Source organism: Pyxicephalus adspersus, chromosome 9, assembly GCF_032062135.1.
Source record: "Pyxicephalus adspersus chromosome 9, UCB_Pads_2.0, whole genome shotgun sequence".
Classification (NCBI taxonomy): Eukaryota; Metazoa; Chordata; class Amphibia; order Anura; family Pyxicephalidae; genus Pyxicephalus; species Pyxicephalus adspersus.
Genome location: NC_092866.1, coordinates 10125244 through 10140317, shown reverse-complemented (window position 1 = coordinate 10140317; position 15074 = coordinate 10125244). Strand labels below are relative to the sequence as shown.

Below are 15074 nucleotides of genomic sequence, written 5' to 3'. Positions count from 1 at the left end.
CTTTTGTTGTATCCTCAGGACCTCTTTTGTTGTATCCTCAGGACCTCTTTTGTTGTATCCTCAGGACCTCTTTTGTTGTATCCTCAGGACCTCTTGTGTTGTATCCTCAGGACCTCTTGTGTTGTATCTCCAGGCGTTTTGTGTTGTATCTCCAGGACCCCTTGTATTGTATCTCCAGGACCCCTTGTATTGTATCTCCAGGACATCTTGTATTGTATCTCTAGGAGCCCTTGTGTTGTATCCCCAGGACCTCTTGCGTTGTATCCCCAGGACCTCTTGCGTTGTATCCCCAGGACCTCTTGCATTGTATCTCCAGGGCCTTCTGGGTTGTTTCTTCAGGCCCTTTTTTGTATATTCATGACTACTGGTGTAAGAAACAGCCTAAAATTATAGAGCCCTTTATTTCAAAGTGCTTAAAGATGCTTAGGGTTTATTGGCCATCATCTGTGCAGGGTGTGACAATGGTTGTATAGAGAAGAGCTTGAAGAAAAATAAGGTAAGTAGGCATGAACTGACGGTAGGTCTGCTTTTAAGGATAGGTATATGAGTACTGTCATTGCTGACTTGTCAAATAATGTGCAAATCACAGCTGATCTGGATCAATGTGTCAGTACAGTCTGAAAACTCCACATTAATGATACTTGGAGGATTGCTGGAGATAGGAAGTGGTTAGAAAGGGTTTACATAGAAAAAGTCACTTTGGTTTCAGTGGGCGAGGTGCCGATGACTCAGTATTATCTGAATAAATTTGTTTTAATATGTAGTTGTTTCAAATGATAGTAATAATCCAGCAAAAACAACTCCTCCACTTCTGCTCTTTCTGCCTGTAAATGGTGACTGGTCTTGTACCCATCCCCTTGTGGTAATCTGCAGGCAGTCTGTAGAAGGTAAAGTTCCTTCCCATTGCTGGGACCCCTCCTGCACCCCTGCACTTCTGGCATTTGGTACACATCAGGGAATTATTATAATTTATATCTGTCATGGATTATGTAGAAATACAATTCTTTATACTCAGAATTCAGCTTTGGAAAACCTGTGGCTTTTCCTAGATTGGCATACACCAACATAGCAAAATTAATGATGAGGCTTGACGATTGGCTCCTTATGATTGGCTGTATGGCTTTGGATCACCCATGTCGCTCCATGTAACAGAATTATTCTGTGCAGTGGAGGGTGACTGTGTTTCTCTTGGACTGAACCTGTAATTTTGGAGCTCCAGGGAATAATAAACGCCACTCCCAAGCTTTTGGCGTTGTTAACTTAAAAAAACACTTAGTTGCCTGAAGTCACGGCTGTTGGAACGGCCAGGAAAAGCTGACTAATGTCTGCAAGGGGAGTGAGGCCTGGTGTCACTCTTACACACAGAGGCCTTTTTATGAATGAACCATCTTCTGGCAAAGGACAAGTTTGTGTTGGAGACTGTTTGTGCTGCTAACTCCTCTCGCACCTCAGCGACTGTTTGGGCTGTATTGTGCATTATCGAAGGGATCGAAAATTGGAATTTTACTGCGTTTCTTTAGTAAAAGAAGAAAAGGATATTTCAAATAAAAAGTTGTCCTGTAAATTTTTTATTGTCTACTATCCCCATGTATTGTTCACCTTCCTTATTCCATGTCTGTAAGAGGCATTCTCAGTTCTGAGAAGTGTTTTATTAACACGAGACCACAATGGCAGGGCAGTCCTAAATCAAGTATAGGAATAGGAACAGGTTTTTTTTTTTTTGCACCGCTCCTCTTTTGCTGCCTCCCTTTGTAGTTCATTTTATTGGCTTTCATTTCACCTTAGAATCAAATTGAAGCTCCTGTGCTTTTACCTTCAAATCCCCCCACAGTTCTTGTCCCACTTACCTTTCGGACCTGATAGAAAAATACTTCCCCAGCCGCTCTCTCCGCTCCTCCAATGACCTACTAATGACTTCCTCACTCATAATCTCATCTCACGCATGGCTCCAAGACTTTACTTTCTGAACATTTAAAAGACCCTTCAAAACCCATCTTTTCAAACACTCCTATCGTCTTTTTCTGTTTCTTAACCCCTCAGTACTCAACTACCATTCCATATTCCCTCTCCCATTGTGTGATACTTCCCCACCTCTTAGATTGTAAGCTCTTTGGGGCAGGGTCCTCTCCTCCTCCTGTGTCACTGTATCTGTCTGCCATTTGCCACCCCTATTTAATGTACTGTGCTGCGTCATATGTTGTTGCTTTAGCAATACAGTTTATTCATAATAATATTAATAATTGTTACGTAGGAAGTATTTTCACCTCCCAACTGGGTCTGATTTAATTAACCTCACCAAGACAAAAAGGTGGTCGTCTTGGTAAAGGTAGGCCTCTGCTTTCTTATATCTGAGCTCCATTCTTTAGACCTGGTAATCTACAGACTGGTGGGGTAATGAAGAAATAGAAATAGGAGAGGTGGAAAAAGCATAGATGCACAAAGTCCTCGAGTTCAGCTTTCTCTCCAGCGATGAGAACAATAAGCATCACAGTACTGACCACCAATTCTGGTGAAACTAAAATCAGCAGTGCCTTAGATGATCTCACACTGCATAGTTACAAAGGTTGAACAAAGACATAAATCTATCAAGTTCAACCACCAGGGAAATACACATACTGGAAGTCTCCATATCCCAGATAAAACCATATATACATATACAGGTGTACAACAATGAGGCTCAATGCATTGGAGATGTACGGTTATGGTTCAGTCATTGATTGTAAAGTTTTTAGGATACTGTTTAGGGACAATTAACATTTATAGATGTTCTCTTTATGATTTCACCTTTCTGATTTCAGGGCCACTGTAATAATGAGATGCAGCATAAGAAGCTCTTTCTTTTTTCTCCATACTGCCCATGTGTGCATCCCCTACAGTATGACCACATACATTTTCTAAGACTATAACATATATGATATGACTATGACACGTATGATTTCTTATCTTCAGGTCTCAGGGATTGAAGACATATCAAGAGTATAAGGAATCCGCTGCATCTTACCAGGACGCCTGGAGGCAATTACGAGAACAGGCGTTCACATCCTGGATCCGGACTCCTCGTGATTACCTTACCTTCAGCTAAGCATTAGACACGCTCCAAATACATTGGTCTTGTTCAATCTGGTGCCCAGATGATGGAAATTTTTTCAGATTTTAAATGCAACCAGCATGTCAGGGAAATTTATACATTTCTATGATGGAAAAAGTTTCCTACAACAATAAAATGTTTCTTTTTTAGGCTCTGTTTATTGAAAATTTTTTTGGTAAACAATGATCTCATCAACCAATGGCAACTGCATCCCCAATGATTTTTTTAACATTACAGTTTTGCCTTAAAGGGCATTTGAAGGGCTACCAATAAATAAATTAAAGCATGAAAAGAAAGTTTTAAAGGGACCCTATTGCTACAGCATATGATTCAGTTGACTAGTACAGTGTTAGACCTGTGCTATAGAAGAAGCATTTACATGGGGACGATTGCCCTGGAATTGATGCAGCTTCTGGCAGTGGTAACACTGGTGGAGAGCATTGATGTGCTAGGGAAACGCAGTGTTGATTAGAACCCTTCAATGACATTGATAATAAATGGCAGCACACATGTACAGTGAGCCAATGTTTTAGCTAAGAATTCTTTAGTAGTGTGTGTGGTCAACTCTAAGTTTGAATTCACGATTTTAAAAAAAACACTGCAAAGGTTACTTCAAATTTTGTCTAGGGGGGTTTAAAAGCAATGGTAATACTTATCTTATGCCCTGTTCCTCCATCAGCTGGTGCACTTTACTATTCCCAATATGACCGTCACTGCCTTCACATACAGTACAGGACTGCTTCTTACCTTTAATAGGCGATTGCTCATCTGCTCCTATAGCATTGCTCCCTCGTAGGTCCAAATTCTGCAGAATCTTACTTTGCAGATGGCACTTCACTGGTTCAGCCAGCAAGAAAACAAAGTACTATAGCAGGTGAGTGTTCTTGCTGTTCTCTCAGCAATCCTATTAAAGGTGAATTGGTGCCAGCAGGTTTTTCTTGACCTTTGTGAAAGGTTCAAGCCTGGCAGTGCAGATTGAAACTCCCATTTGTAGGGTGATCTCACTGCTAAAGTCAGCAATGACACTGTCTAACCCCCCCCCCCCAAAAAAAAAAAAAAAAACATTATATGGCCAAAAGATTGTGGACAATTGATCTTCAAACCTATATGAACTTCTGCAAACCATGGGCTGTCATATGAAGGTAGGTCACCCCTTCAGTAACTAGAAAAAACCTCCACTCTAAAGGGAAGGCTTTATACAAGATTTTGGAATGTCTGCACATATTGGTGCATTTTAGTTAAAAGAGAATCTGTGAGCTCAGGTACTTATGTTGTACATAAGACATGCAAAAGTTGTTCTAATTCGTAATTCATAAGTCACTCAATTTCCACCATACCACACCATGTTTTTATGGAGTTAGCTTTTTGCACAAGGACACTGTTAAGATGAAAGAAGAAAGGGCCTTCCCCAAACTGTTACCTGAAGGTCGAAAAAGCACATTTGTCTAATGTATGTCAATGGAACTTGCACATGCATTAATTTTAAGACATGCTGGACAGGTGTATACCGACTTTAGGCCATATAGGGGGTCTATTTATAATGTAGTCAATCTGACATTCCTTGGTTGACAATCAGCTACTGCCATTGACACACATGGAGCTGGAAGATTCTCCACCAGGCAATGTTTCAGGGATGTCAGATTAGAATTTAACCCCACAGTGTACAAGGCATGGATAGATGATTCAACCCATTGGCCTAGAACCAAATGCTATTTTTTAGTCTAGTTCTCTAAGTAATGAAATCAAGACAAACATCCCTAATAACATATTCAGTTTTTATTAGCAGGACTGTGTAAATGTGAATAGTTACATACCAGTAATTACTGATATAATGATAGCTAGCACTAAGAGATGGAGTTCTACAACTAAAGACAGCAAAATAATTCAATGTGAAGCCAAGTCATAGGAGAAATAGAAAGGCCACCATTGCTGAAGCTCCCAATTGCCTGGCCAAGCTTTGTCTTTTGTGTATTATTTTGGGTGACTTTACCTTACAAGTATGTGAACCAGGAAAATTTCTTATCTGCATGCTTGTTCGGTGTGTGTCACCATTGCATCCAGAGGGTCATCATAACAGCCAGGCTGCTGGAATATTCAGAAGCAGGTCAGCATTAGCAGCCTGAATTTCTCTATGACTGGTTTCTTTTAAATATAAAAATTAGAATCAATATGAATGCTACTGATTAGGTAATCTAACATCTTGATGGATTCTGCAGTGAAATAATAATAATGAGGCAAGGGAAACCTGTACATAGATGATAGTTCTGCCCCGAAAGAAGTCCAACTTACCTGAAGGCTTTGTACACGCAGGCAGTATGCAATCAAAGCATTTGCAAAGCTTTTAGCAAGGTTCACCCAGCTTCTTAATGCTTTTAAAGCAATCTTCATCTCCAGAGGCAGCTTATAATAGAATTATGTCAGTTTTAACAAGCTGCACTGAAGGCTACTAGCTGCTTGAATGAGGCCAAAGTCCAGAAATATAAATAGATTGCCCAGTCCAAGTTTTTACAGCAATACTACATTTCAAGTCCGCTTCACATGATGTAGTTTCTTTTCTAGGTTTAGTGCCACCCAGCCCTGGGGATTCATCATGATGCTGGCGTGGGCTTACTGTACTGCTGCACAGAATTCGGCTCGGCTGCTGGAAGGAAAGGAAAGACCCACGTCCAGAAGATACCAGATTCAAGGAATCATGTTTTTTTTTTAAGGGGGCTAGGATGCTCAAAAACCCCTAGTAAGCTACATCTTTTACATCCCTAAATTGAAGCTAAAGGGTGCTTTAAAAGGTTTGGCTCAATATGCAGCCCCCAGCACTGGTAAGGAGATGAATGGGGGGTCACAATCGCATGACACGTACAACCCTACAAAGTGCATTTGCAATATTCTAATTAATATTCTTCCTACCCCCTTAAAACCCCCCCAAAATGTCATATATTACAGCTTACTAGTTCTTAGATGTGGTGGCTGTGTTTGCTTTTTTAGGCTTTTTTCCCTTTATGTCCAAGGGTGGCTACGCTCACTCCCCCAATGTATCAATGGAAGGAGCCATGGTTGTCACCCAGAATGAACATGAGGTGCGTCTCTGGCTCGTTGGAAGTAACAAGGACATTGCCTGGCAGGATCATCGGGTATAAAAAAGCAACATGCAGCCATCACATCAAGGGACTGGGAATCTGCAATATATTACATTTATAGGGGGGGGGTTGCAATCCCATAAGGCAGAACAGCTCCTTGCAGGTAGGTAGACATGGCTAACATTTATGCACAGGTTTCCCTTCCTCCATACTCATAATCTCAATAAAAAAAAAAAAAAACATCCAGAGCACCTTTCACCTATGCCCAAAGCATGCAGACAGGTCCTCTGTTATACAAACTATTAATGGGCCCCTTTTGCTGCCAAACAGTCCACCAACTTATTTTGTACATGTTATCTGTGGCTTTGACAGAAAAGAGGCTGCAAAAAAAAAATAAAAAGCACAAAAAGAATAAATTAAAATTTAATATCTACAGACAGCGATGTACATGGAAACACATCCAGTTACTGAGCCGCTACGCTACAGGGCAGTTACGCAGTGCGCTAAAACCATGGTCGTTATTTACAAGATTCACAAGCTGCCTAGGTGGTTAAAAGCCGAACGTGTTCTCGCCACTGTATGCCACGTACAAGAAGCCGTCTTCGTCTTTTTCTTTCTCGTACAGCTGTCCCATGGTTAGGCTGGAAAGAGAAGAATTGGCTGTGATTCTAATTGTTTCAAGATGAAAACTTTGCTTATTATGTAAGGGCCGTCCCCATATTAATCATTTGCTGAAAAGGAGGTGGAGGAGGAAAAATACTTACCTCCTGATTCTGCATTGACAAGGGTGACATCAGCATACTTCAGGTGATTTATCAGGGAATACAGAGCAGCTTATATCCCATGGGATGACGTTACTGCACAGTAAAGTGTTTGAGCTGCTCAGCATTTCCCTGGAGACTGATCAAAGGATGTCACCCTTGCTTATGCTCTGTGGAGGGAAGCTAAGCATATTGAAGTAAGTAGTAAATATATATAGTTACATAGTAAGTCAGGTTAAAAAAAGTCCATCAAATTCAACCACTAGGGAAATAAACATATCCCAGATAAAAAAACCCAAAGACATAGTTGATCCAAAGAAAGGCAAAAAAACTAACAAAAAACCCTGGTATAATTTGCTTCAACGGGAAAATTCCTTTCTTGGCTTTCTAACTGGCTGGTATTCTCAAGCGTAATGTCCGAGCCACTCATGCCCAAAACAAGGACTGTGTATCTTTTGTTTCTGGACTGTAACCATTGTGTCAGTTTAATATTCCTCTGTGCAGTGCTACACATTGTGTTAGATCTTTACTTTGAATATTGCCAGCTAAAGGAAGCAGCATATGGTGCAATTAATTATTCATATGCTGCTGGATTGTTCCAATCTTATGTTGGGGCTGTATAAGTGCTTCCACATTTTACACTTTACATACATATGCTATTAGCATATGTGGATATAAAACAGGAAACACAAGTGTGGAAGTCTGTGTACTAACAAATCAGGCTAACTGTGCTTCTAAGAGCCATATCTGGAACGACTGAAAGTTCCCAGCATGCACCACTGACTCATGAATGGCTCAGAAAGGTCACAAATAATATAAGTTCACAACACATATTTTCATGTGTATGGAAATTGGATAATTCCACATAAAGTGTAACACTGATTACACATTAGTACAACTGGTAAGTAAATAATAATTATATACATCTAAAACATTCTTTTCATACAGTATAATCTCAGCATAACGTCTCATATCATAGTGATTTCTCTATGCCCAAGAGGCTCACCTAGACTGTGGCACAGTCTTGTCTACAAACAAGAAAATGGCTTTTTCTGAAGGCAGCTGAATGCGTTTTCTGATGATCCACATAAACTGGGCCACGGTGATGTCAGAAGGAACTAAATATTTCCGTTTGTCGATGTCCACGATCTGTGAGCCAGACACTTTCTCCACAATCACCTGAGAAAGAGAAAAGAGGTTGTTTAGAATTTACATTGTGACAGAAAATGGTGTCGACGTTTAAGTTAAATGAAATGGTTTGCTCGGCCAATACTGATGCTTTCCGTTTTAATTGGATGCTTACCGGCTTCTTATAATCATCAAGATCTCAAACATATAGTATGGTTAAACTACACTTGTATTTAAGTCTTGTTGGTTAGCCACCCCTTAAAATTGCATATGAGAAATTTTTGGTTGTAGAGAAAAGAGGGGTTTTATGTGGCTTAGATAAAAAATGTATTTTAACACTATAACATGAAACTTACATACAGAAATACATTATTATCATCTGAGACAGCAAATTGCCAGTTCAGTGTAAATTAGAGAGTGTTTTAGCTGTAAAGGTTGTTCAACGTCTTGTAACCCGACGCGTTTCGCCTATGGGCTTCTTCAGGGGTATATAGACGTGTAACGATTGGTTCCTGGTAATAACAAATGGAGATGATAGATTGTAGATAACTTTAAAATGAAGCTGAAAGATTGATGGAACACTGCATATATTGATATGCACAGATGGAGCTTGTGGAACTTACCAGAAACCAATCCTTTCCAGTCTATATACCCCTGAAGAAGCCAATAGGCAAAATGCGTCGGGTTACCCAACGTTAAACAACCTCCACAGCTAAAATACTGTCTAAATTACACTGAATTAGCAATTTGCTGTCTAGTTTGATTACTTCTGGCTTTCACTTCTCTCCCTACACAGCATACCTGTTATTCTACCAACCAGTTTAGGAAACAAACAATACCCATCCTAACACTCCAAATCTTGACAGGCTCGCTTTAATAAAAGTTCCTGCAGGGACCTAATCTTATGTGAATGGGTCAAAGAACAGTGCACAGTATGACAACACTGGTCTCTAGCTTTACAATAGTAAATACATATAAATTATTTGTTTTATATGCCAATAATGACAACTATATGCACCTAATGATTTATCCATTAAACTCCTTGTGTGTCAACTACCCGTGCATTTATTTTCCTTAAACTAACCTCAAATGTTTTATCTTTGCAATAGGAGACAGATAACTATTTTACGAGCTAAATGGGTCATCACTTCTGATGCAATTTTAAATGATTCTTTCATTTTTTAATACTGTATTGTGGTCAGGATGCATAAACAGCAATGGATGGGATTGTTTTTATTTTTATGTGCAGTTGCAGTTTTCTGGTAAAATGGAGATAAAATGGCATGATGGAGATCCAAATGGCTGCAGAGCCCAACAATTTGGGTTCCCAGCAGTCCAGCACACCTTTCCTGTACGGAGTTCTAATCAGCAGCAATGCTTAGCAATTGGACTGAGGGGGGGAGGGGATGGGTAAAGTCTTATTACTGTTTATGCTTGCTGACAGCTTTATAGAAATCACAAAATAATTCTTCTGGTTTGCATGCTGGCTTCCTAAAAACAATGAAAACTAAATGGAAAACTGTAGGCTGCGTCTGTGGAGTTTGGGTAAGCATAACACTTTTCACAGGCCTGATCGGCTGATTTCTACATTTGTGGAACAAGGACATTGTGTTCCATAGAAAACAAAGCATCGCTACGGATTCTCCCACAGGAACCAACCCAGCAGCACCAAATTAAACGGAATTAAATATTTATGTCTACATAAATAACTACACTACACAGTGTAGGCAACTTTTGGGAGGCCTTTAGAGAGAAGTTTGTCAGCTTACTAGCAAATATCTCTACCACTAAATTCCCTCCACGAAAAAATATAAAACAGAAATGTCCTAAATAATAAAAGGCTATGGTAAAAATGTTTGGCTCTTCAAGAAACAATACATTCTTAAGTGAAAAAAATAGGGTGTGTTCCTAGTAAAGTCGCTAATCTCTGAATAGATAGGCTGCATTCCCAGTGATGTCACTGGTCCCTAATGAATAAATAGGTCACATTCACAGTTATGTCATTGGTCCCTAGTGAATGGATAGGTCACATTCACAGTTATGTCATTGGTCCCTAGTGAATGGATAGGTCACATTCGTCACATTCACAGTTATGTCATTGGTCCCTAGTGAATGGATAGGTCACATTCACAGTTATGTCATTGGTCCCTAGTGAATGGATAGGTCACATTCTCAGTGATGTCACTGGTCTCTAGTGAATGGATAGGTCACATTATCAGTGATGTCACTGGTCCCTAGTGAATGGATAGGTCACATTCTCAGTGATGTCATTGGTCCCTAGGGAATAAATGGGCTACATTGTCAGTGATGTCATTGGTCCCTAGTGAATGGATAGGTCACATTATCAGTGATATCACTGGCCCCTAGTGAAAGGATAGGTCACATTATCAGTGATGTCACTGGTCTCTAGTGAATGTATAGGTCACATTATCAGTGATGTCATTGGTTCTTAGTGAATGGATATGTTGCATTTTCAGAGATGTCATGGTTTTTTAATTATTGGATAGGTTGCATTCTCTATGATGCCCCTGGTCCCTAGTGATTGAATAGGTCACATTCCAAAGGTTATCATTGGTCCTATTGTGCGAGACTTCCCCCACCTCCTAGATTGTAAGCCCTTCGAGTTGGGGTCCTCTCCTCCTCCTGTGTTACTGTCTGTATCTGTCGGTCATTTGCAACCTCTATTTATTGTACAGCGCTGCGTAATATGTTGGCGCTATATAAATCCTGTTTCTAATAATAATAATAATAATAATAATAATGGACAGGAGGCTTTCTCAGCAGTTTTGATTGCACTGTGCACCCAGCACTGATTTCCAGCAAACAGATGGTCAATCTATGCGATATCGCTGGTTTCTAGTAATGTGACAACTGCAGTAAATGGACACACTGGTGTTTCTTTGACATTCCTAATGAATAAGTACGTTGCTTTCTCTGGTATTATGACTGATTTCTACTTATGAATGGATAGGTCCGTTTCTCATAAAATTTTCTCACAATAATAGCACCTGCGTCTAGTAATTGATGAGTTGCTTGACCAGTGACCTAATCAAACCAGTCTCTAGTCAATTAATTGGCTGCTATATCAGTGCTGCCATGGTCTTCATTGCATGGATAGGCTGCTCTCTCGGGGATAACAGTGGTCAGAGATAATTGGCTGTCTGGTCACAATTTTTATGTCTCCCCTGTAAATGGAAGATCTTTTATGTTACTAGAAATTATACGGAAACAGCTGAACTCAATTCTGGTTCAGATAAAAAGCAATGTAAGCATAGACCCTGAATAATGAATTAGCTCTTAGATGGAATACCGCAGCGAAAGTCACTTACCGGAACACGGTCTGGATATTTGGCTCGAATCTTTGCAGACTCCACACACCGGTGTTCTGAAAATAAAAGAGAAAAACTCAAGTTGATAAAAATCCCCTCAAAAGTATACAAGCCATGTGAAAATTTATAACGCTGATTCACAGGGACATTTCTATTTCGAGAGTGGAGAGGGTACCAGCTGTCCTGTCTTAAAAATGACTGGTTATTATAGGAAACTCTGCCCTTACCTTTCTCCAGGTTTTATTACTTTGTTAGCCAAAAATAAAACGTAAAGTGAAAAAGAATTTATCTGGGAAAAAGGGGTGAGGCATCCCAGGGGAGAAACGAGTATGGACGTTCCAGCAGAAACAGGGTCATGTTTAATAGGGAATTAAGCCTTCAGACTTAAAAAAATGAGACCAGACAGGTTCTTTATTGAGGAAGGGACAAGCGATCTTACTGCCTGATTGCAATTTTTCACTGCACTCACCTGTCTTTGTTCAAGTGTGGGCGCAGCCATCTTCACCTGATCTTTCTGCAGTCGGGTCTTTAGCAATCTCCATTGGCTGGGGTGGGATGAGATACGTTCCCATTGGAGCTGCCGGCATCCCCAGTCACATCCTTACAACTTGCTAAATATATGTGAAATGTAGAAGCTGGTTTACCTCAAAAATGATTTGTTTATATACAGTTAGGTTCATAAATATTTGCAGAACTTTTTTTTAATTTTGGTTCTGTACAATACCACAAATAATTTTAAATGAAACAACTCAGATGCAGCTGCAGACTTTCAGCTTTAATGCAGTGGGTTGAACAAAAAGATTGCATAAAAATGTGAGGAACTAAAGCCTTTTTTTTTTTTTACACAATCACTTTATTTCAGGGGCTCAAAAGTAATTGGAGAATTGACTCAAAGGCTTTTTCATGGGCTGGTCCAAGAAAATCCCAGAAATTGCTACAATATTAGGAGTGGCAAAATATACAGTTTGGTACATCATGAGAAAGAAACGAAGCACTGGTAAACAAGAGAAACCCATAAACCTCAAGAATAGAAAGGCTGGATTGGACTTTGCTCAAAAACATCTAAGAAAGCCAGCACAGTTTTTAAAAAAAATTCTTTGGACAGATGAAACCAAGATCAACCTTTACTAGAATGATGGCAAGAAAAAAGTATGGAGAAGGCGTGGAACAGCTCATGATCCAAAACATAGCACATGATCTGTAAAACATGGCGGAGGCAGTGTGATGGCTTGGGCATGCATTGCTGCCATGGCACTGGGACACTAGTGTTTATCCATGATGTGACACAGGACAGAAGCAGCCGAATGAATTCTGAGGTGTTCAGAGACATACTGTCTGCTCAAATCCAGCTAAATGCAGTCACATTGATTGGGAGGCGTTTCATAATACAGATGGACAATGACCCAAAACATACAGTCAATGCAACTCAGGAGTTTATCAAAGCAAAGACGTGGAATAATCTTGAATGGCCAATGTCAGTCCCCTTATCTTAACCCAGTTGAGCATGCATTTCACTTGTAGAAGACTAAACTTCAGACAGAAAGGCCCACAAACAAACAGCAACTGAAAGCCGCTGCAGTAAAGGCCTGGCAGAGAATTAAAACGGAGGAAACCCAGCGTCTGGTGATGTCCATGAGTTCAAGACTACAGGCTGTCATTGCCAGCAAAGGGTTTTCAATCAAGTATTAGAAATGAACATTTTATTTTCAGCTTTTTAATTTGTCCAATTACTTTCAAACCCCTGAAATGAAGTGATTGTGTAAAAAAAAAAAAGATTTCGTTCCTCAGATTTTTATGCAATCTTTTTTGTTCAACTGTTGGAGGTCTGCAGTTCAACTGCATCTGAGTTGTTTCATTTAAAATTAATTGTGGTAATGTAAAGAACCAAAATTAGAAAAAAAGTTGTCTCTGTCCAAATATTTATGGACCTAACTGTAGCACCTATGTGGCACAGCCATGTCTTGCAAAGCAGGAGACATGATTTTTGCCCCTCTCCCACCCCAAAAACAATGATTAGCTCATCTCTAGGTCACTTTGTCTTCTTTTCATACCAGCATGCTCTTTATGCTACATTAACCTCCTCTAGTCTGAGTTCTGCTGTACAGGGACCCAATGATGCTGATACCAAGTCAAATTAAAGTTATATATGCTTTTAAAAATCTGCCACAAGGCCAGGTTTTATTGCAGAAAAGGACAGGTGATGTCCCTTCTTCAATAAAACATACTTACCTGCCTGATCGCTCTCTTCAAATGTCAAAAATTGCTGAGAGGTGTATGTGCAGCTCGGCATGGGATGCTGGAATACTCAGATCATCCCAGCTTCTTCTGCGGCTGCTAGTCTTGGAAAAACTCCTTGGTTGGTGTTTCCTCATCCCAGACCGGCCAATCAAGATGGCCAAAGATCTAAACAAGAATGAAGATGATAGCGCTTGTGACAGAACAGGTACAGGTGAGTGTATTTTAAAAGATTGTGAACAGACAAGTAGGGGGATTGTATTGCAGATGGGACAGGTGATATGGGTGCTCAGGTGTGGAGTTCTGTGGTTTTCTGGGGAGATTAAAATGAAATATTTGGAGCAGCAGACTTCCCTGGGAGGCTTCATGTTGCATCCTAAAACGCCTGCAAAAAACAATGATTTCAATCATTCCCATTGGTTTCAGTAATAACCAGGGCTTTGGGGTGGTTGAGGTTCATAGTGGGGAACCATAGCTGCTTGAAGATAATCAACAATCTAAAAAGCCTCTAACGCCCAATAAAGGTTAATGGTGGCAAAGCTTGTGACACATTGTATACATACACGTGTCTGGTGTTATTCATAAAACAAAAGAAGGAAGGATTTCCATTGCATCGGGTATGATGTCTACCTACAGTATAATTATATATGGAGTAGTCAGGTGTTAGGAATGAAGATTAGGTACATAGCTGGTGATTACAGAACAGGTCACAGACATTGTCACAGGTCAATTTTTTAAATTTAATATGTAGAAAGGTTAAATATAGCTGATATATATTTGCCATAGAATTTGAATGGTACAACTAAGGAATACTGTATGACGGTCTGAACCATACCAAGTCCCAATGCAATTATTATGTGATGCCCAAAATGTTCTTTACCTCCCCAGGGTGAGCTAAATCCTCCTCTGTAGTTGCCTCACTCACCCTCCCAGGCACTGCAGATCACAGTGGGACAGTCTAAGCAACAGAGGGGAAGCTGTCAATCAGAAAAGCAGTGGGCGGGACTGGGTGTGGCTATGCGCTAATTATTATTATTATTATTATTATTAAACAGGATTTATATAGCGCCAAATAATTGACAGATATGCGAATCTGCAGCCACAACCCTTGCAACATTTTTTTAACATGAGAGAACCCTTGAAATAATTTTCAGGTCTTTAGGGAACCCCTTCTATAATTACTATATCCACAGCTCAGAGTATATTATATACACACACAGCTCAGAGAGTATATTAGTGTCATGGTCAGTGGGAAGAATGCCCCTTGCATTGCTGGCCAGTGGGATGAATGTCACCCTAAGGCTGCATGTGTCATAAAGGAGGTAGGGACGTGTATATATTAATAATAATAATATTAATGTGAATAATGTGGGGTACAGGCTGTGTATAAAGCAACTGAGTAAGGATCAGGCTGGGTACAGTATAACGGGGTACAGGGCAGGCTACAGGTTGTATAATG

The 15074-nt window shown here is 40.0% G+C and overlaps 2 protein-coding genes across 3 annotated transcripts in view; one reads left to right on the top strand and one right to left on the bottom strand.

Annotated features, from left to right (window-relative positions):
* The window catches only part of ADAT1 (adenosine deaminase tRNA specific 1), a 22771-nt gene extending 19534 nt beyond the window's left edge, over window positions 1-3237 (top strand). For both annotated transcript variants that reach the window (XM_072422521.1, XM_072422522.1), the window contains one exon: window positions 2950-3237. In XM_072422521.1, coding sequence (XP_072278622.1) covers window positions 2950-3082 — 133 coding nt within the window. In that variant the 3' untranslated portion in view covers window positions 3083-3237. The remainder of the gene's footprint in view (window positions 1-2949) is intronic.
* A 1607-nt stretch (window positions 3238-4844) lies between these two features.
* GABARAPL2 (GABA type A receptor associated protein like 2) overlaps window positions 4845-15074 on the bottom strand; it is an 11090-nt gene continuing 860 nt past the window's right edge. The window contains exons 2-4 of the mRNA XM_072422523.1: window positions 11381-11436; window positions 7930-8102; window positions 4845-6803 (exon numbers count right to left, since the gene is read on the bottom strand). Coding sequence (XP_072278624.1) covers window positions 6713-6803; window positions 7930-8102; window positions 11381-11436 — 320 coding nt within the window. The 3' untranslated portion in view covers window positions 4845-6712. The remainder of the gene's footprint in view (window positions 6804-7929; window positions 8103-11380; window positions 11437-15074) is intronic.